General features: G+C 47.6%; 1 protein-coding gene across 1 annotated transcript in view; it reads left to right on the forward strand.

Moving 5' to 3' along the window:
* The window catches only part of LOC144124813 (uncharacterized), a 45,298-nt gene that overhangs the window by 9,560 nt on the left and 13,344 nt on the right, over positions 1-22,394 (forward strand). Inside the window, exon 3 of the mRNA XM_077657711.1 lies at positions 18,347-18,432. Coding sequence (XP_077513837.1) covers positions 18,347-18,432 — 86 coding nt within the window. The remainder of the gene's footprint in view (positions 1-18,346; positions 18,433-22,394) is intronic.

A 22,394-nucleotide genomic window follows, 5' to 3' on the forward strand; every position in this document is an offset into this window, starting at 1 on the left:
ACAAAAAATTCTTCTTCTCGATCATTCCCAGGCACTCATTGGTGAGCCATGGCTTACGTATCTTGCGATTCTTCGTAACCTTTTTGAACTTAAAACGGTCCTTATATATACTTATCAGCATTGCCATGAACATATGATAAGTGCTATCAGGATTGCTATTCTCAAAAATCCGGCTCCAGTCTTCGTTTTGAATTCAAGATCGAAAAGCATTTAGCGTTTTAACGTTTATTTCTTGTGCAACGTATGACTCACAGTGATTCGATGTTTTCAATATTTCAGTCTTCTTGCTAAACATATAAATTGATAAGTGATCGCTGATATGTGTCTCAATAACACCCGATTACACACATTCATCCGTACGGTTTGTTATGAAAAGGTCAAGCAAACTTTTGGCCATAGAAGTTATTCATGTGGGTTCTATTATGACATTTTTGTACCCAAATGAATCAAGAAGAAGTTCTAATTGACGACCAATGGATGTATGGTGGAATCGGTTAATGTTAAAGTCACCCCCATGAGTGACGCACAACTTATTAGTGCAAGCGAAATTTAGCGGTCCGTCTAAAAATTCCAAAATCGCATCGATTTCACCACCAGGCTGACGGTACAGAACAACAAGCATGAATTTCTAGCACTGAACTATCAAAACTTCATATTCTGGTGTGATTAGGGAAAAATATTCCACAAGGCTGCATGAAAGGCGTTGTGATATAAGCTGCATCACACCACCGCCACAGCGACAAGATCTATTTAAGAAAAATGTTTGGTAACCAGCTAAGAAAAATACATGAGCAGATGTGTACCAAGTTTCAGTTATCATAATACCATGAAACGGAAAACGGAATTCAAGAAGGAATGTCGTCAATTCGTCGTATTTGTTCCAGAGGGACTGTGCATTGAAATGCAGAAAGGAAAAATGGTCGTTTTTTGATTCCTCGATAGCATTCGATGGAATCATTGCAACGGAAAAGAAAAAAATTCAGGTTTCTCCTAAAATATCAACTAGACTATCTTTTCCAGATCTGCATCACAAGTGATATGCACCACGTTAGACGTTTAAATCTGCCGTGCGAACACCTTTCCACCACGCGCCCATGCGAACCGCCAGCGCCTTTCGTCTTTCCTTTTCATGGTCATTGCGAGCAATTTCTTTAGTTGTGGGCACAGGTGTTCCTTCACGTACACTGGGTCTTCACCTTTAAATCCTAGCTTATCCACCGTGAAACGTTTTTTGCGTGCTTTTTCGAGTACCTCATCACGCTTTGTTCGACTGTTGAACACCACCACAATGTTCGGTTCGGCAGAAGCATTGCGTGTTGGAACACGGTGGCGTATGTCGATATCCTCATCCGTAATCGGTTCTCCAATCAAGTTGCTAACCTTGCCTAGAATACTGAAAAGGTTTGTTCTTTTGCATGTGGAATTCCTTTTAGTTCAATGTTCTTAATCCGGGAATACTGATTCTGAGCCATGATCTTTTGGGAATTTTCATGCATCGATTTCTTTACTCTTTCAAGTTCCTGGGTGAGTTTTTCTTAAATTGCCTTTAGTGCGGAATTTTCCTTCTTAACCTCTGCACATTCATCTTTGAGGTCTTCATATTGTTTTCTAACAAATCGAAATGAGCTTTCAACTCCCGAATTTCTTTGCGAAATTCGCGCTTCAGGTCAGCAATGTCGGGTCCTCCCATAGCAAAAGGATTTACCGCAGGCACACACAAAACTTCAAAACCTCACGCAAAACTTCAAGCGACAATTCGCAGCAGGGGCAGTAGAAACAAAAAAAAAAGGAAAAGCTAAAATATCCGAACCTGGGAATGCATGCAGAAGTATGAGCTTGCAGCTATCCCGTTCGCTGCCCCGGCTCCACTGCGCAAAATCGCACTTCGAATGGATTCGACAGAAACCTTGGATTGACAATTAGCATAAATTGCCAAAATGTCTGAATGTCTCTTTACATGAGAGTTCACTACGCATGTGAAAGTGACCTAAGCGCTTGGCAAAATTAACTAACGGTTTGTGTGCTCTCATTCCTACGCCAATATCATAAACACAACTGAAAAGAAATTTGTCCGAAGCAGCACGCCGATAATGGCCCAGAACTGGTCGAATACCTCGGAAAATTGGCTCCAATAAAGGTTTACAATGGCATCTGACTGGAGCGCTGCCCGATCCAGTGTTCGAGCCAATGAACCCCACTGGCTTTCCAATCAGCAGTCATTAATGGCATTCTATGATACTGATAGACTTGAATGGCATCTCTTGGCTATTCAGTATTAGCCAACCAAGATTCCTCATTGGCGTATATACCATAGGCAGGCGGCCCAACTCAGCGGCTATTCTATATTTCACGTTCAAGCTTATCCACTGGTTGTTAACCACAGGCATCCAGTGACACTTCCTAAAGGGAACATGGCCGCGCGAACCGTCGATTGTTTCAGAACGTCTGAGTAATTTTTACTGAATGTCGAGGCTGATAGGGCGCAGCCTTGACCGTGATAAGTGATGTCCTCCCCCCTTCGCTGTCGCGCTGGCGGCGGCGCGTCGCGAGAAGGCGCTGGAAAGTCCAGGAAACTGGTTTCGGCGCTTGACCAATGGGGTCGCGCGCCCAGCGTGAGAAAGAGATGGAAATTTAGCATTTGATACTGAGTGCATGTGCGCGCCTGCCTTGGCGCGAGGAACGAACAGACGCATAGGTCACCTGTAAAAAAGGGCGTGGACCGCTGTCTATCAGCCCGAGCCGCCGTTCAAACTCCAGAGAAGCGCGCCCACTCGACTCCCGGGACAGCACCACTAGCCCAGCCACGGCCCAGCGAGGCAGCTTGCGCCAACCTGCGGGACCGCTCCGTCGTGTTCCTCAGGTCGTCGAACTGTCGCAGTGCCCGGTGAAGAAGTTGTGTTTTGTTTGCTTGTCTCTCCCTTGTGTAAGTGCACTTAAGGTTGCAATGTTTGGCCGTATTGCAATTCCTCTTGAGTGTTCCTTTGCATGAGCTGCATTGTATTGTTAAACACGTTGTATGTGCTCGTACGAGTGATTGTGAAATCCTCTGTATCGTCTCTTTTGCAGTATAAACTTTGTTTTGTTTCGTGAATTTCGGGCTCCGACCGATTCTCTGGCTTGCGACCGGCGAAAGCTGGGCACCAAACGACCACCCCCCTTGTCACTTGGTAGCTGGTCTCCGGCTGAGCTGTAAACGCTGAGTCGAGAGTATTTTCTTTGTTACCGAGACCGCTACCACCACATGCTCTAAGGGTGTCTGGGAGATCGCGTACGCTTTACGTGAGCTAAATGGTGACATCAGCATTGCGCGCTCAAACGAATTACTCTTTGAATAACCCGCAGCCTGACGAAATGAAGCTTGTGCAGCGTTTGGTAGACAAGTAACTTTTGTTCTCTTTATTTTTCTTCAGGAATATAAGGTTTTAGGAGCAATCGAGGGATATATTTTGGCGACTTTTGTTTGACATTGTCGAGGGGAAAATTGTGTGAAGGTGTAGCTGGCAAATTTCTTTAAACTTCTTTTCAGTATACACATATCATTTCCTTCAAACTGAATGTTGCTAAGGTCAAGAGAATCAAGTACTATTTCCTTCGTGGCACGCAGAAAGTGTTCTACACCAATAGGCTTTGCAAGAGGTGACCTGCTGGGTTTCTTCAGCTGCTTTTAGTCAAACCGACAAAAAGAAACCAGTGGATCGACTAACAAACAGGTTAACCAGATCAACCATAGATGGCTAAGTGCGCTGGACACGCGTGGGTTTTTTAAGGAGCGGTTCATGGTTGTGTTTTAGCATAATATCAAATAGGCAAGACTTGCCAAGGTCACACTGAGAAATAGAACAATCCCGATCTATTCCCGGCAGTCTGAAGTATACAACAAGAATATATTTATCACTAGTGAATTTGGTCATGTGATCAGCTAAGTCAGAAAGAAATCGTTATGTCGCATCAAGTGGTGGGTACACCTCAGTCAAAAAAAAATCCGGCGCCTGTAGCATATACAATATTAAAGATAGGCTAGTGATGATGATGACGTATTTTTATGGCGCAAGGGCATCTGTGGCCAAAGAGCGCCATGGCACAATGCATTTTTCTTCTATTCAAGCTGAGGACAAAGACCTATTTCCCAAGAATTTAACCCTAAATAATCAGAGCACCAGCCCAGGGCAAAGCTTGTATGCATTGCATCACCGGTGGGTACCCGGCGGCACTCGGGGATCGAACCACACACCTCCCGCATGCGAGGCGCTTGGTCAGACCACTAGCCCATCGCTGCGATCTAGATAGGCTCTCGTGATCATAAGGTTGCGGAAGTCCAAGTGCTTGAACATCTTACTTCAACAAGACAGCAGAACTATCACATCTTGAGTGTCTATCGCAGCTAATCACACTCTAGAAAGGATGATAAACAACTGCATAACGTATTGCGTCTTCTAGCTAACGGCCAGTGTGCATTAACATGTAGATTATTGTCGATGACTAGAGTTTCTAGTTGACCGCCTTTATTTACTATACAGCGAGCTATAAGGTTCGGCTGGTGTAGGTTATTTTACCAGGAAGGTTTGCATCACTCGCGGTCTGAACCGTACTGATGACTGAAAAGTTCACCTTTTGCACGTGTGACATCGGGACACGCATAACATTTATCTTTAAATTTCAATTTATGATTTATTAAGATTACGTTCATTATTAATGCATGAGCACTAGAGGAGACATGTCACCGAGAAAGTGACGGAGAAGAGTGAAGCCCCAGGCGAAGCCCTAGCAGTGAAGCCCTGCCGACCGGATTGTGAGCAAGATCCCCACCGTGGCAGGTGTCAGTTAAATCAATGACTGATCGCGAGACGTTGCCTGGGAAGAGCAACCTCTGTCTCACAAGTCCCTCCGGTGGCATCACCTGCCACCATAGGGCCGTGGCGCATCGTTTGACCCCTGCACCACTACGCTAGTTGGGGTATGGAGACGGCAGGGGTCTATAAATGTAGAGAATGATCGATGTCGCTTCGCTAAAAGAATACGACAAGAACAAGACGCCAGGACAGAAAAATTAAATAAAATAAATCGCTGTGGAAACTAAATCAGTGGTCAATAAGTATAGTTAGTAACGGCGACCGCTCATGCCTTTCCGTAGTGTCGCCCAAGCGAACGTTATTGAATTTTTGTTGTTCTTTGTGTCTACACCTAGCCCCAAAGAAACTTTCGTTTTGGTATCGGCTCGCGGTAGTAATCGCTTTCAAACAATATATTTGTTCCTTTAAGTTGCAGTAAGTTTTGCGTAACTTTATTTTTGCGGCAGCCCTGGAGAGACCACCACGGTTCTTTGCTTGTCTCGCTTGAAAATGGAATGAATTCTAGTAATGGACCTGCGAGTGATGCTAAGATTTTCACAAAATGTGTCCACCGCAATTGGTTAGAATGTGACAACACAGTTTAATAAGTGTCTTCAGATACCCCAAAAACGACTAAATTTGAGCGCTTCTAAATCGGTTATTTTTGGCCTGGTGTTTAATTGGTGTTTTTTTTTCAATACAGTCTCCTATAGTCTGTATCATTTTGGCAGTTTGTATGCTGCCTTTTTATTTAGATTCTTTGTTACCGTTACATTCGCTGACTCATGTGAGCCCGGATTGTTTGAATCCCTACTAGGCTTCACCAACTCCCCTCTTTGATGTCCTGGTACGCCGATGGCAAAAAAAGAATAAAAACGCACAAGCGATCATAAGGTGTGACAATTATGCTTTAACAGTATTGGTCGTATATACAATCCCCTGCATCAGCCACCTAACCTCTTACTCTCTAGGGTGGAAGCTGACCTGCACTGGTAGCTACAGACACGCACCTTTCCGTAGTCCAATAACCAACGTAACACACCTACCACCTTGTAGTCAAGGGTCGGACGGAATCGCGTCTCGTCGGTGCGACTTACTAATATCTAACACCTACCACCATTACTTTTGCGCGGCCGCTCCAACTTCCTTTTTTTCACACAGTCCGAGAAACCGCGCTCCCCTTTTGCTATCCATCATCCCCAAAAGTCTCATGGGAGCATTATTTGCTGCATTTGTAAGCCAGTTTTCATCCACCACATGTAACACCTTAGGAGACTCGCTATGGCCATCTGCTTCCAGCCTTGGCCGGTGTCCTGGCACCCGTGACTCCTGTGCGGACGCATTCAAAAGCGCATGACATTTTCATCAAGGTAATGGCTACAGGAGCCCCTACCCAAGATATAACTCGGAGATCGACAACCCTCTGAGCTCCACAAGCACACGCATCACCTTCATAGATCGCTAGCCAGAACGACCAGCGAAGGACTACTCAAGAAGCTGTTTCTTCAGTAGCAACGTGCTGCCGTGAAATTGGTGCTTGTGTTCGCATTCGTCATAAGGATGTCTTATCTGGCTACCTTCCCCGACTACGTTTGCGAGGTCAAAGCGCCTTTTCCGTCTGTCCTTGCGGCTTAAGCTGACAAACAAGGGCGGAGTCCCGGTACCGGTACACTGGCACCGCCGCTGGTCCACGAAACCTGCGGGCGCTTTTCAGACCCATGGCAGTACAATCTTTTATATCACGGAGAAGTTTCTATGTCTAGGAGAGCATTTTCCCTACACGCTAAGCAGTTATGAGCGTGCTGTATGATCCTCCTCAATCAGTGGTCCTCAGAGACTACCCCGCTGTCTCCCATGTTCGCTGGCCAGCGCATAGCGATCTTCTCTGGTGAGGCTTCACAGCCTTATGGTGGATCGACCGGTTCAGAGCCTCAACGCTCCTATGCACTTCGCCTTGCATCTGGTTGGACGAGACAACTGGAGGAACACCTGGGACGACTAGTTACGACAGCTACAGCCCTCGTCGCCCGCTCATAGAGCGAGACTCCATCAACAGACTGAACTTCCTTGGATACTGAAGAATAAGTGAGCATCCTGCCTGCTCTTTCCAACTATTCATTGTAAAAGGCCATCCTTCATCGGAACATTATAAAGCAGCCTATAGGATCGACGTTTCCAGGCAAAAATTATTCTTTCTCAACTTTACCTTCCGGAGAACCTGTGACGTCGGTTAGCCACGCAAAAGCTGCAGCCTGCGCGCTATCTAACTTCGGTGTCCAGGTTGAAATGGCCAATAAAACAATCCAGGATTCCTCCGCTAGTTCCTGCAGAGCATGCAAGTCTTCTCCGTTTAGGCTGTTTTAGCTCTGCCCTAAATTGGGCGATACTGGTGCATTGCGCCTCATTCCTTAAAGAACAGCAGTCCTTAACTGGAGAGCTCTTAATTTCATCGATGGTTGCTTCACTGAATCAGCTAACCTGCCGAAATGTTTTGCTCATATTAATTTTAGCGAATATGTCATTTTTATTTTTTCTGCGCACGAATCACTTGAGCCGCGCAATAGAGATGTCCTCACCAGGATTGTAATTAATTTGGGTTCTTTTGTTGCCATTTTCAGGAACGGCATGTGTTTCGCTGCAAAGTAATTTTAAATTTACTGTGGTTTTTGTGACTATTTTTTGCAGTGTGAATATGAAGCTATCGCTGCTATTGTTTGTGGTCCCAGGGTTTTGTCATGCTGCCACCACTACCTCTTTTTCTGCTTTGATTCTTTATCCCGTGTACACATTTGGGTTTAAATATACATTATTATATTATTATTATTATTATTATTATTATTATTATTATTATTATTATTATTATTATTATTATTATTATTATTATTATTATTATTATTATTATAAACTTCTTGCAAGGTACTGCGTCGCGAACACCTAGTGATACAGTCCAGGTACAGAGCAGAGGCAGCGGCCAGTCCAGAGCACGCACGAGGGTCGGAGCGTTCGGCGCCTGTCGTTTTCTTTAAGCGCTAGGCTCTGAATATTCCGGAACCGAAGGCCACTCTTACATCTTCCCCCGATCTAAAAGGCGCCATCCTGGCGGCCTACGGCGATGTGACGACGGCGGGGTCGTAGTGTGGTTTGAGGCGGGTCGTGTGGACAATGGCGCGGCCTAGGCGACGATGATCAGGGGATGGCGTAAGGGGTTTGATGAGGTAATTGACGGGGGATGTCTGCTGAAGAATACGGTAGGGTCCCTGGTACTTGCTAACAAGTTTGGCGGAAAGGACGGGACCTGATGAGGGTATCCAGAGCCAGACCAAAAAGTCAGGAAGGTAAGGGGGAGGAAGTGCAGGGGAATCACAGGTGCTTCTCTGCTGCTGCTGGGCGTGAGAATTGAAGGACCGGGCAAGCTGTCGGCATTCTTCGGCATAAGTGGCGGCTTGAGAAAGAGTTGTAAATTCGGAAGCATCAGGGCGGTAAGGTAGAATGATGTCCATTGTGCAAGAAGGCTCACGGCCATACAGGAGAAAGTACAGAGAGAATCCGGTGGTGGCTCGAGCAGTGGAGTTATAAGTGTATGTGACAAAAGGGAGAACGTGGTCCCAGTTACAGTGATCGGAAGCAACTTACATGGCCAGCAGGTCGCCGAGGGCGCGGTTAAAACGCTCAACTATGCCATTTGTCTGGGGATGGTAGGTGGAGCTGGTGCGGTGAACGATGTTGCATTCCTGAAGGAGAGCTTCTACAACTTCAGAGTGGAAGGCCGGACCTCTATCACTCAGCAACTCTGTGGGAGCACCATGGCGAAGAATGATGTGATGGAGAATGAAGGATGCAATGTCTTGGGCTGTAGCGGATGGTGAAGGTTGCGTTTCAGAGTAGCGTGTAAGGTGGTCGATGACAACGATGATCCAGCGGTTCCCGGTTGATGTGCTGGGAAGGGGGCCGTAGAGGTCGATGCCAACACGTCCGAAGGGTTGCGCTGTGCAAGGCAGCGGCTACATAGGAGCGGCGGGTCGGCGAGGTGTGTTTCTTCGACGCTGGAATGCGTCACAGGACTGAAAGAACTGGCGCATATAATGGTACATCCCACGCCTGTAATACCGATGTCGTAGATAGGTGAAAGTCTTCAAGAAGCCGGCATAGGCACACTGGGAATCATCGTGGTAGGAAGAGCAAATGAAGGAACGCAGATGTGTCGGAATTTCAAGTAGCCACTTGCGACCATCTCGAAGGTAGTTCCGCCGGTAAAGAAGCTCGTTTCTGATTTTGAAATGGTGGGACTGACGACGGAGAGCACGGGAAAGAGGTCGAGACGATTGGCCAGATAAGAAATCTGAGAGGCCATCGATGGGTCTTGGCGTTGCTCGGAAGCCATATCAGCGGACTCAAACGCCATCCAGGGCGGATATACGAGGCACTGCCTCAGCTGGCACAGGGGAACGTGAGAGGGCATCAAAATCGACATGTTTACGGCCGGAACGATAGACAACGCGAATGTCGTACTCTTGCAGTCGCAGAGCCCAGCGCGCCAGTCGACCAGAGGGATGTCTCAAAGAGGACAACCAGCAGAGGGCGTGGTGATCAGTGACAACGTCAAAAGGGCGCCCATACAAGAAAGGCGAAATATGACAATCGCCCAAAGGATGGCTAAACACTCCTCGGTGATAGAATAGTTGGCTTCAGCTTTTGTGACTGTCCGGATGGCGTAACCGACAACGTATTCTTCAGAGCCAGGCTTGCGCTGAGCGAGTACTGGACCGAAGCCCAACGCCACTGGCATCGGTGTGGAGTTCCGTCGGAGAACGAGGGTCTAAATGACTCAGAATTGGCGGAGTGGTCAGGGGGCAATGGAGTGTCGTAAAGGCATCATCACAGGCTGGCGACCAGGCCGAAAGGTCGTGGCCGAAAAGGAGCTTGGTCAGGGGGTCGATGATAGTGGCGGAATGGCGGTCAAAGCGGTGGAAGTAGGAGCAGCTGGTGACGAAGCTGCGGAGGTGTGACATGTGACAGGAAGTTTGAAATAGAAGTATGACCTAAACAAGTTTGGAGAAGACGAGGATGACGATAAGCATGACGTGTATTAACCCAAGACTACAGAAGATGATGAAGAAGGATTCGGTGAGGTGGGAAGAGATTATTGGTGGAGAAGGGAAGACGAGGACGACGGCGACGAGGATAACGTGTACCCACGAAAGTGTTCAAAAAGCGCGAGGGATAGCATGGCAAGCAAGGGGGGGGGGGGGAGAACAGAGAAGCGGAGGTTCCGGCGGGTCAGGAACACCTCGGATCGAAGAGAGCAACGCCGGCTACTGCTCCAGTGATCTCGAGTTCGGCGGCGCCGCACCGTGGGCTTTCTGCCGTTCCTGAGCCCGTTCCGGGGAGTCAACGGCTGATGCAACCACCTGCTACGGCCAGGGGTGCCTCCAGCGCGGTTTCCACGCATCCGGGTGGCGCCCAAAACGCCAACATCACCAGCATCACTTGCACGGGCACTTGGTTTTGTCCCATCTGTCTCTAGGACCTTTTCAGTTGCGTCCTTTCTCTTACTCATGTTTCTCAGCCACTGAGCCTTAATGAATTAGTCTGCAACGTCAGCAAACTCTCCCAATGAACACAACTTTCTTTCAGGAATAGCGCTAGCTTTGGACTGCAACATGCAAAATACGGCTCTGTCACCACTTTGTCACGCCCCTCCCCCCCCCACCCCCTTCAAGCTCTTTTGTGTGTTTGACATATCATGCCACGTGTCGAAATAGTTGATAAGCCTGCTGGAAAACTGCTTACCGGTTTCAGAATACTCGGGTTTCGCGGTGCGAAATACTCGCGAAAACCCTCTGGCGTAAGCCTAAACCTTTGGAGGAGTGCCTTCTTGACTTTCTCGTAATCCATGGAATCGGCAGCAGGCATCCTCCCAAACGCATCTAGCGCCTTCTCGACTAAACATATGCTCAATGCCGTGGCCCATTCACTACGCTCGCAGCCTTGCCCCAAAGCTATCCGCTCGAATCTTTGCAGATATGCGTCCACATCATCTATTTTGTCATCAAAAGGAGCCATCAGCTTTCTTAGGCAAACGCTGGCCCGTCTGGTAGGTGATAGTGGTGGTGAAAAGCCTTTATTGAAAGAAAGAGGTGAGACTCTCTAAAGAGCCCCGCAATGGTGGAGTCCTTATTTTGGGACCTCATTGGTCGAAGCCGCCAGCTTAGCCCTCTTGACCAAAGTCTTTTGGGCCTGAAGGTGCGAACAGCCAAGCAGGGCTGCCTCCCATTCCTCTCTGGTATAGTTGGGGTGGGGAGAGAGAGCTGAGTTGCGCTGGCAAGTCCAAACCATGTGGTAGGTGCCAGCCACCTCCCCACAGTGCTTGCACCTGCCAGTGAACGCGGAATTTGAAGTGTTTTATTACTGCCGGACAGAGCATTGCGTTCGTGAATAATCGGAGTAGAACGCGTTCGTTTGCTTTCCCTAGTCCCTTTGCAGGGGCCGGGTAGAGGCGATGCTTGGAGATTCTGTACTCGCTAAGAAACGCTGACCATCGTCCGTGATCTCGTCATATCCTCCGCGATATGCGCCTATTTCCACGAAGGAACCTCCTCCTGTTCTATCCTTCTTTTCTTCTTTTCTTCTGCCTCGCGAGCTCCTTTAGCCTCCCGCTCTTCTCCATCACGATCATGTGCGCGTGCTTGAGTACTTTTTTCTCTCTGCCTATTTGCCTCCTCTCTCGGTCTTTTTGCCTCCTCGTCATAGAGACTCATCGTCTATTTCTTGCTTAACCCTAGCTTGAGAGCCAGTTCTAACGTTTCTGCCAATCCATACTTCCTGCCATGGAGAGATCGGAAAGATCCGAGACAAAACGAACAGAAACAAGGGAATGAATCCTGGCAGGCTGGCCTATTACGGTTCCCTGGAGAACACTCAGGCCGAGAGAATGGACTAAGCGACAAGTGTATTTACAGAGACGACCGTTTATTACACCCTACGTGACACAAACACTACCACACAAAACTGAGAAAACTAGCGCAAAACACAGACTACCAATAAACACGAGTGACACGACCCGGGAACACCCAAGTTTACTAGCGTTTGGCATTCGTGCTCACGGTTCGGTGCTGATGAAGCGTTACATGGCTCCAGTCAGTGGCATATAGGCAGCAGGCGTCGAGGTGGAGTTCGACGTGCTCAGGCTGGCGTCGCTGACGGCGTCGTGCGACCTCCAGGTCCAAGTGCCCGTGGAGGTGATGCTGTAGATGTTGGCGTTGTGGGCACCACCGGGATGGGTGGCAACAGCACTGGAGGCACCCCTGGCAGTGGCAGGTGGTTGCGTCAGCCACTGACTCCCCGGAACGGGCTTAGGAATGGCAGGAAGTCCACGGTGCGATGCCGTAGAACTCGAGATCACCGTTGCAGTACCCGGCGTTGCTCTCTTCCATCCGAGGCGGTCCTGACCCGCCGGAACCTCCGCTTCTTAGATCTACCCCCCCCCACACCACGCTATCCCTCGCGCTTTTATAACCTTGGCTTTGGCACACGTCATCCTTGTCGTCATCGTCTTCGTCTCCTATTCTCCACCAATCACCTCTCCCCACCTCACCGAATTCTTCTCCATCTTCTGTATTCTTGCGTTAATACACATCATGCTAACCGTCAACCTCGTCGTCTTCTCCAACTTCTTTGGTTCATACTTCTATTTCAAACTTCCTATCACATGTGACAGGTGGTCGGTTACAGAAGTGGGCTTCGGAAATTCTGCCACAGCTCGTTATCTTGCCGGATCCGGGAGAACGCCATCCTTTTGACACGACATGTCCGAGAATGGTGAGCTGCCGAGCCCCGAAGCGGCATTTTTTAAAATTGAGTTGGAGGCCAACGTCGGCCAGGCAGCGAAGACCATTCTCAAGGCACTGGGGGTGAGATGATAAATCCAAGGAAAAGATCACCACATCGTTGAGGTAACAAAGGCATGTGTGCCATTTAAGCCCGCGAAGTAGGTTGTCCATCATGCGCTCAACTGTCGCCGGTGCATTGCAGAGGCCGAAGAGCATGACATTAAATTCATAGAACCCGTCGGTTGTGAAGAATGAAGTTTTTGGGCGATCGGCCTCTCCCGTCGGCACCTACGAGTAACCAGAGCGCAAGACGAATGAGAAAAAGAACTCAGCGCCCTGCAGACCGTCGAGGGCGTCTTCGATACGAGGAAGAGATGTCCTTGCGTGTAATCTTGTTCAGACAACGGTGATCGACGCAGAACCAGATGGAGACGTTTTGTTGACCAGTACCACCGGCGATGCCCACGGGATGTGCGACGGCAGTATAACGTGGCGCTTGAGCATGTCGGTCACCTGTTCATCAGTGATGCGGAGCTTAGCGGCTGACACGCGGTACGGACGTTGGCGCAATGAGGCATGGGTGCCATGATTGATACAGTGGGTAACGGTGGTTGTGCGGCCGAAAGAAGGTTGCTGGTAGTCAAACGAATCTTCAAAACGGTTCAGGACGGCGACAAGTTGGGCTCATCGGGTAGATGTCAGTGCGGTGTCGACGGAACAGTGAAAAATATCGAGACAAGACGGCTTGGCGATGGCAACAGTCCTAATAGCGCTGACGTTAAGGCCGGCTGTGCTATCGACGAGGGGCTATGCTGAGGCGGGATCGAGCAAGGCAACACTACCGAGCGATGGGCCTCGGAGTAAAGCGGTGGGGCAGGAGAATGGGTTGGCCACATAAATAGCGCTTGAGCCACGAATAATTGTCAGCACGGCATGAGGCAGCAAAACAGATTTCTGGTCAGCGCATCGTAAAGAGGGCGTTTAAGTGACAGTTGCACCGGAGGGAGCAGCACAAGAAAGAGGCGCAGCACTGAAGAGAAAGGCGGAACGTCTGTGTCCTCTGATACGACCACATTAGCGGCAGCAGCACCGGGTACGTCCAAGGGAGCCTCACTGAAGGGCGACAACTCGAGCTGAGCACGGGTGCAGTCAATAACGGCGCGATGTGCAGAGAGGAAGTCCCAAGCAAGGATGACGTTGTGAGATGATCGGGCGAGGACGGGGAACTCTATTCTGCAGGGAACGTTCGTCTCTAAAAGCAAGCTGGCGGTGTAGGCAGCTAACGGCCGAATGTCCTGAGCGCTGGCGACGCGGAAATAAACGGTAGGAAGAGCTAGGCGTCATAACTTCTTTGAGTCTGCGACAGAGGATGTGACTGAGAACGGAAACGGCTGCGCCAGTGTCAACAAGTGCTTCGACGGCGACTCCCTCAACGAACACGGTAATAATATTGGCAGGCACAGAAACAGGTCTTGAGTGAGTCGCTGGTGACGCAGTTCTTATCTCCGGAACTGCGGCCGTTAGTTTTACGCGTGGACGGCGGGTTGGTGGCGGAGCATCGGAGAACGGGAACGAAGGCCAGGAGACGGCGAGCACGGGGAGCGGAGATCGTAACTAGCAAAAGAAGAATCCGGAGGCGGCTCATGTGACGCAGGCGATGAAGGGAAGAATTTCTTACGTCGGCTCACGCCTATAATCGTAAGGACGGCGGTAACGACCGCGACACAAACGAGCCACGTGGCCAGTAACGCCAAAGGCGTAGCAAATAGGGCGGTTGTCTTGCATGCGCCATTGAGCCGCTGCGGTGGCTGAGTGGTTACGGCGCTCGGCTGCTGGCCCGAAAGACGCGGGCTCGATCCCGGCCGCGGCGGTCGTATTTCGATGGAGTCGAAATTCTAGAGGCAAGTGTACTGTGCGATGTCAGTGCACGTAAAAAACCTCAGGTGGTCGAAATTTCCAGAGACTTTCACTACGGCGTCCCTCATAGCCTGAGTCGCTTTGGGACGTTAAACCCTCATAAACCATAAACCTTGCATGCGCCATGGGGTTGAGTGGCTGCCACTGTGATCGGGGGCTGGCAAACGGACGATAAGGTAGGGTCGCAGGTAGCTGGGGTCCGAACAGTCGGTTAGGTGCCCTGTAGAATGGGGCCAGCAGGTGAGGGCCACCACCGCACCATGGCATCGACGTACGTCAGAGGAGCCGCGATTAGAGTGGCTGAGGAGGAGGTGGCAGGACTTCAGCGACCTGCTCCTCAATGAAACCTCAATGACTCCTCACTCCCAACCTGTAGGTTGGGAGTAAGTGACGGCGCATGCGTAGGCAGGCAGGTAGACAAGCACAACTGGCGTGCGACTTCCTCACGGACAAACTGCTGGATGCGCTGGAGGAGCGACTGTTTTTCCAAAGCACCATCTTCACGGAGAGCCGAGCTGGAAAATGTGGCCTCCTGAAAGCCAGCACGCAGGGCGCAAAGGCGCTGTCTGCGCAGCGCATCGAAGCTTTGGCAGTAGCCGATGACACCGGAGACAGTCTGGGCATCTTTGGCGACAAGCATCTGGAAGGCATCATCCTCAATGCCTTTCATAATATGTCTGATCTTGTCGGCCTCGCTCATAGCAGGGTTGACACGCTTGCAGAGGTCGACGACATCTTCTATATAACTGGTGAAGTTTTCACCGGTTTGCTGGGCCCGACTTCGCAAGCGTTGCTCGGCGCGAAGCTTACGCATTGCGGGACGGCCAAAGACTTCTGTCAGGCTGTTTTTTAGAGCTGCCCAGCTTGAGATGTCAGCCTCGTGGTTTCGAAACCAGAGATTGGCTACGTCGCTCAAATAAAAGATAATGTTGGTGAACATGACGGTATCGTCCCACTTATTGTATGCGCCTATGCGTTCATAGGAGGCCAACCAATCCTCCACGTCCGTGTCTGCAGTGCCGCTGAAGATGGCCGGATCACGCTGCCGCGTGTCGCGGGAACAGAAGACAGCCGACGGAGAAGGTGAAGCGGTTTGGGTGACGGTCTCAGGCATTGCAGAGGTGGTAGGCAATGCGCAGGTGCGAAGCTCCAGGGCGAGGGGATTGTTGGCACCTCCACCACTTGTAATAAGAAACATCTTCCAAAGCACAGCGTAGCGAGCAACCAGCGGTACAGTCCAGGCACAGTCCAGAGACAGCGTTCAGTCCAGAGCACGTAGGAGGGTCGGAGCGTTCGGCGCTCGTCATTGTCTTTTTCTTTATGCGCCAGCCTGTGAAGATTCCGGAGGCGAAGACCAGTCACATTATTATTATTATTATTATTATTATTATTATTATTATTATTAATATTACTATTATTATTATTATTATTATTATTATTATTATTATTATTATTATTATTATTATTATTATTATTATTATTATTATTATTATTATTATTATTATTTTTTTCTGGTTTCCTTATTATCCGTGCTGCTCTCCATCTGCTGTTAAAAACGCTATTTTTAATGAGTTTAGCCAGAGCCCGCTGCAAAGTTCTCATTTTCATTTCAGCAGTCGCAGGTAGCCTACAGCTGAGGACTGGCAGGACACAACAGATACAGAATTTCCTTTTTAGATAGATTAGAGGTGTGGTATGCATCGTCTCGTCTTTGAGTGTCTACAGAATAGACTCCAGTCCATCTTTATTTTGCTAGAAATCACTTTCTTAGGGTCTTAATCTGCTTTCACCATTTCACCCTACAGCTTGCTGTGCTTCATCGCCAATGTAAACTGCTCCTTGTGTTCAAAGACGGTTGAAAGCTGTCTTTTCTTAGAGTAATTTTAAAGCGGGCAGTTCTAACTTGCCTGCATATGTCCCTAAGCATCAGCAGCGTGCGCTGCCATTCTTTTAGAGAGAATTTTACTTGTTCAGCTCCATCCCCAAATCAGAAATCGGGAAGTTTTTCTATTACTTCATATTCGAATATCTTTCCATTCGATTTGAATACATATTGTAAGCGAATAACAAAGAGAAGATGTAACCCTTGCTTGACACCTTTTTTGTCCAATAACCTCTCAATATTTCCATGAAAGATTACTGTCATCTCCAGGCCCTATATATTGTGATACATCTCGATGTGCTTCCACCACCTGCATGACTGCATGAACCTGTTTTTTTTTTCTGGTGGCAAGTAATGCTTTTCCTTTAATGCACGAATCCCATGCATAAGGGCTGGTCCTGTAGTGTTTATTTTTCTGAACATTTTTTCATCCTTTGGCAATGTTCTGTTATGATCTTAACTTCCTAAAACTAAGCCTTGTGTTTTCATCAATGAAGGCCTAATGGTCATTTTGTTTTCGTCAGTGATTCCGTTAGAAAATGCCTTAGGAACAGTTTTCCATCAGTTAACCTACCTTCAATTTTCCAAGACCGGCAAGTGAGAATTGATTTGGATCCATAATGGGTTAACATATTTCTACTGCTCTCAAAAGCATAAAATTGTAATGAATAGAGTAAACAGGGCTGCAGAGTTTCTTAAAACATGATTCCTATCATATATAAAGAGGTCTGCAGTTACGAGGCCCTAAAGGGTGCCCCATTACTTCCTTTAAGCCTTCGTTTACCTCTCTTTTATCGGCAACGGTAATTCCTTTTTCATCGGCGTAGCTATTATACGCCTGCCGCGTTTTTTATCTGTTATATGTGTTTTTCATGTGTTTTGTAACTAAAGTATGTTTGCTTGACAACAATGCTCTCCATGTCTTCAGCTCGTGATCATCACCAGCAGGAACAGCTTAACCAGTGCAGGGCAAAGGCCGATCCCACTAACCTCTATGAACTCTCCAACTGCAGTGGCGGCCACTTTATCCTCGTAGGCTTCGCAAGCTTCTCCGCCCACCTGACTTGCTGCCTCCACCTACTGCGCTTGCTTTTTCTTATTGTATACCACGTTTTGCTTACGGAGCATAGCTTATGTTCCCTTCGCGTCATTACTTTGCATGGCCGTCCCAATTACTTCTTTATTTTTATTGAGATGTCAATTGCTCGAGTTTGTTCCTTTACCCACTTTCCTCTCTGAGCCTCTTTGCTCTTTGCGAAATGCTCCCCTGAAATTGACTTCACCGAATCTACAATCGAAGGACAAATCCCTGCTGCGTTACTGGCCGCTCTACGAAACTACTCCATCGTGTCTCAGGCCGACGTTAAAATAGCGTTCAACGTCACGTACTACAGGGCTGGTTCGTCGTTTCTCGGTTCGTCGTTTCTCGGCTTGTTTGTCGTTTCTCAGAACATGCTTTCCCTTCGAGCCACACGTGCCGTTCACAGTGAGAGGCCAGATCCGCCCAGCAGGGAGCGCCACGCCTTCGAGCTCATCGAGCAGTTGCAACAGCTTAACCAGTGCAGCACGGAGAGTGTTCCAATGTACACAGCCTGGCTGGAGAACTAAAGGGAAGAAGAACGTCCTACCTCACCTCAACATCTGAACTTAATGCAGCGCGGAGGCTAAGAAAACATCGCACGTTCTTCAGATATACATTAATCGATCAACCTGCACCTATTGTGCAGAGCTTGTCATTGTACTGTCAAAATTCTCTATATGAGAAGTACGCATTTAATGCTGTTCACTTCATAATAGCTGAGTTAGTCTATATAGCGTCTTCCAGTGCTCTCACTTGTGTGGTGCCCGCCGATATTCCTGCACTACAGCAATGCTTAATTTTTTCGCAGCCATGTTTGCAGTCTTCGCTGTGGGGCCTTTCCTGATTTCCAGCGGAGAAAACAGCTCAAGTAACGTAACCGAGATCGCCTGGAAGGTAACGTAGGGAAGATTTTTCAGGCAGTCTGAGCTTGGAAAAGCGCACTAGGAAACAATCTCTAGCGTAGGTTTGTTGATAACGCCTAGCTTTGGACTAGGCGTTACTCAATACATGAACTTCGCCCAAAATATTTGCAATGAGAGGCATCGTTGCCTTCTGGGAATGTCAGTGTCTGTTTCTGCGCTACTTAATGCTTTTGCTCTTGTCGAGATTGTTGCGGTACGCCTTTTTTATGTGCGGTATTAACGCCAACGAGCACCTTGATTTACAAAAAAATCACAAAGAAAGGAACAGTGTTGAAATCAAAGAATTTTGTCGCGGATGCATGGCATAATTTACTTTGTCGGTTGTCGTAAAGATAATTTGCAGGCGCGGGCTGCTATATACCAGAACCTAAATTGAGAAGCATAAAAAAACAGAAGCGCATGTCTGCAATATTCCTGCAAGACACGGTCTAAGGTAAATGTAATGATACAGGTTTATTGCTGTAGTTTGGCAGTCACTCCGTGTCGAGCTTATGTCTGGGGTTATGTGGACGGTAATGATTAATTACTCAGTTCCTAAGGCATATAAGTTAGGTACAAGGCAGCGAGAATTCACCGTGTTAGTGTCTCTCTGCTTGGTACAGAATTGAAGCGGCCAGACAGCGGTCGGCAAAAATTGCAGTTGCCACATTGTAGGAAGGAACTGCTGATTCTCGAGGGGCGGAAGGATATGAGATCGCACGAACGTTGAACGTATCTGTCCTAAAGCTAAGTTGACTGATACCTTGTACTGTGTACAGAAACATGCTAGCGACCTAATAGCAACATTGGTCTCGAGGTTAAGATATAAAACATTGCCGTGGAAAGGCCCGCACGAAAGGAGCGATGAGAACTCTACGAGAAACTCCAGGCCTGTTCGGTCGTACACGCACATCTTCCGCACGTAAATCGTTGCAGCCATGAAAAGGGGATAAATATTTATTTATACATTACATCTAATGTAGACAGCAAGAATTCTTACATAATCCACTATGTTATGCGTTTTGTTTACGTGCGTAGCAATACTTCAGAAAAGCTGTGGTCCGCACTCTCAGCATTTATGACGCAAGAAGCAGTGATCAATTTAATTTCATAAATATCACTCTGTTATTTATGCACCCTTCTTCTGGCTACTGCCCTGCCAACTGTATCTGCTTTTTTAGCATATTTTGAAGGCCTTCCGATTGGGTCACGTGTATTTCGTCGATGTAGGGAGTTGCGCTAGTCTGGTGCTACCCTACTTGGTCCTTATGCAGAAGCATCCAGTTGCCACGCCTTTCCAAGAGATGGGCATTTCTCAGGCTCTTGATGCCTCGTTGTTAACGCTATCCAAGTACTTATGTAGTTGGAGCTTTCATTTTTCAATACTAGCGACAAAGAACGAAGCGACGAAAACTTCCAGACAGAAACGAAGTCAGGCCACTGATATCAGCGAACAATTATTGTAGTTCTTGCTTAAATTATTCTCGCTTCGTGTGCGTGCGTTGCATTCACCCAACACGGAAAAATATATTTCACCATCCACGCAATTCCTGACGCGTCACGCAATAGGATTTAGAATACAGTCTCGGCGATGATCCCTTCTCACGTCGTTATATGAAGAGCATGATGGACAAAACTTTTGCGACACGGGAGTTCTAGGAAAAACGTTTATTGTAGCTCCATCTCGCTGCCCAGTCTCCTGATATTGTTGGAAGACATGAAAAGCCTAAATGCTCCTTCCTCTCTTAACAATATCAGACGACCGGGTTTCGAGGTGGAGCTCCAATAAACGATTTTCCTAGAACTCGCGTCCCGGAAACTTTTGTCCCCAGTAGTACATCCGTGAAGTGATTTTAAGGAGCATTACCGGCTGTGCAATGCACAAGTAGCGCTCAATTCACACGTACAAATCGGAAGCACGATGAGACGCAACTATTTTAGCGGTGTTTTCCAGCGTCCGTTTTCCTGTACTCCCTCCAGTCTCCTCCTCTTGCAGGCTCTGTCTGAAGCACGAAAATAAGGAGTTATCCTACGGCATGCAGGCTATCGGCAAGCTGCACTCCCCAGTAGAATATATTACTTCGAAAGTTTTATTTTATTTTCATTTTATTTCGTTTACATTTCTGCAGCGCCAGGAGGGTGTAATTGCAGGAGGAATACATATATACCCCCCCCCCCCCCCCGATCAATCGTACAGCATTTGCGAACCTTTTGTACAGGATAGGAAAGAATCTACGGCAGATCATAAAAAAGAGCGTCAAGAGCGCATTCACATTACTGAATTCACATCAAAGGCGAAGATTTTAAAAAAGAAAGCGAAAGAAGTCGAAACGTAGAAAAAAAAACAGCAGCTGAGCATGCGCGCACATCACATTTCCGACAACAGTGGTAGGAAGTTTGCCTCGGACTGGCATTCATCAATACAATGAGGCAGCTTGTTCTATTCTTTGATGGCGTGCAGAAAGCAAGTCAGTTTGAACAAATCAGTACGGCATTTTATCTCACGTATTTCCCGGTCGCGGTCGCGCCTTCCGGGTACAATATGAGGTGACAGCAAATACGTTTCGGGGTTAATAGGAGTTCTCTAGAAAAAAATGCGGTAAAGGAGTTCCCACTTTAGTCGCAAACGTCGCTCCTCCAGGGAGTTCCAGTTCAGCTCCTGCTTTATACTATTACATCGATAATTAAAACAATATTTGTTGGTGACAAACCGCGCCGCACGATTCAGAACGCTTTCCAGCGTATCACAATAGGTTCCGATGTGACGGTCCCAAACTGCACAGGCATAATCCATGATTGGTCTGATGTAAGTGACGTATAAAAGTTCCTTAACCTTTTGAGGAGTGTCCCGGAAATTCCTTCTTAAAAAATGTAGCATTCTTGATGCCTTTGCCGATATATATTAAGTCTGCTTTCTCCTTGTCAGGTCAGGAGGAAAACGAACCCCGATATATTTAAAATCTGTAATTTTCGATAAACGCTGGCTGTTTAAATCAAAGTCAGAGTAAACATTGACCGCATCGTAAAATTACCTCCCGCAATGTTTCGCCTAACGCCATTTTGTTTACACTTGTCTGTTTTGTTGGCCCCCATTCTGTCAAACTGTAAACGTTTCCGAATCTCAAACTGAATTTTCGAGTTTTCTCCTAAACTGTAAAAATTTCGCTTGCCTTCATGTGCGTCAGGTTCTGCCACATCTTTACTCTTTGAATATTCTTTCAACTAAGCTAACTTAACCAAACCTTAACTAGAGCACTGAGTTGGACCTAGACCAGCCTTGTGACCTGCAACGCGCAAATGAAGAAAGCAAGACTTGGGTTAAAGGAGCATTGTTCAGATAATTAACTCCCAGGCTTTTTTCTCCCTCAAAACGCGCGTGAGGTTTTTTCAGCGTACAGGGAATTCCCGCCAATAAGTTGATTGCCTGGTAACGTATATTTTCTGTTATAAACAAGAATGGTGTTGACGATGCCCGCGCTCTTCATTGTGGGCAGCTTTTTTTCTTAGCAAAATGCACACACGAACGGCTGCAGAACGCGTTTACTCTTCCTTATGAAACACAGCCCACGCTGGAGGTAACATTCCTGCTTTGACTTTTGATGCGTGTATACTTAAGAGGAAAAGGAAGACGTGCATTCCCAGATAGGACGTACACGTATGCATCGGATATATCTTCATTTTGCATTTTCATATTTTCATTTCTCATTTTCAGGCTTTCGCGAGAACTGACTAGCGATTTGCTTGCTTTTTCGCAATACTGCACGAAAGTGCTGCTCAAAACTGCGTGATCTCTTAATTAGATCGTTCATGCCAAACGTGCTTCAACATGTTAGCCGCCTCTTGTTTAGCAAGTATATGCTTTTTCATATACAGAGGCGACATAACTTTGTAATTTGTGGCCCGGCTGGGATCGGACCCTGTCCTATCTGCTTCACACCACGAGCTTTACTGCTT

Source organism: Amblyomma americanum, chromosome 3 (genome assembly GCF_052857255.1).
Source record: "Amblyomma americanum isolate KBUSLIRL-KWMA chromosome 3, ASM5285725v1, whole genome shotgun sequence".
Taxonomy (NCBI): domain Eukaryota; kingdom Metazoa; phylum Arthropoda; class Arachnida; order Ixodida; family Ixodidae; genus Amblyomma; species Amblyomma americanum.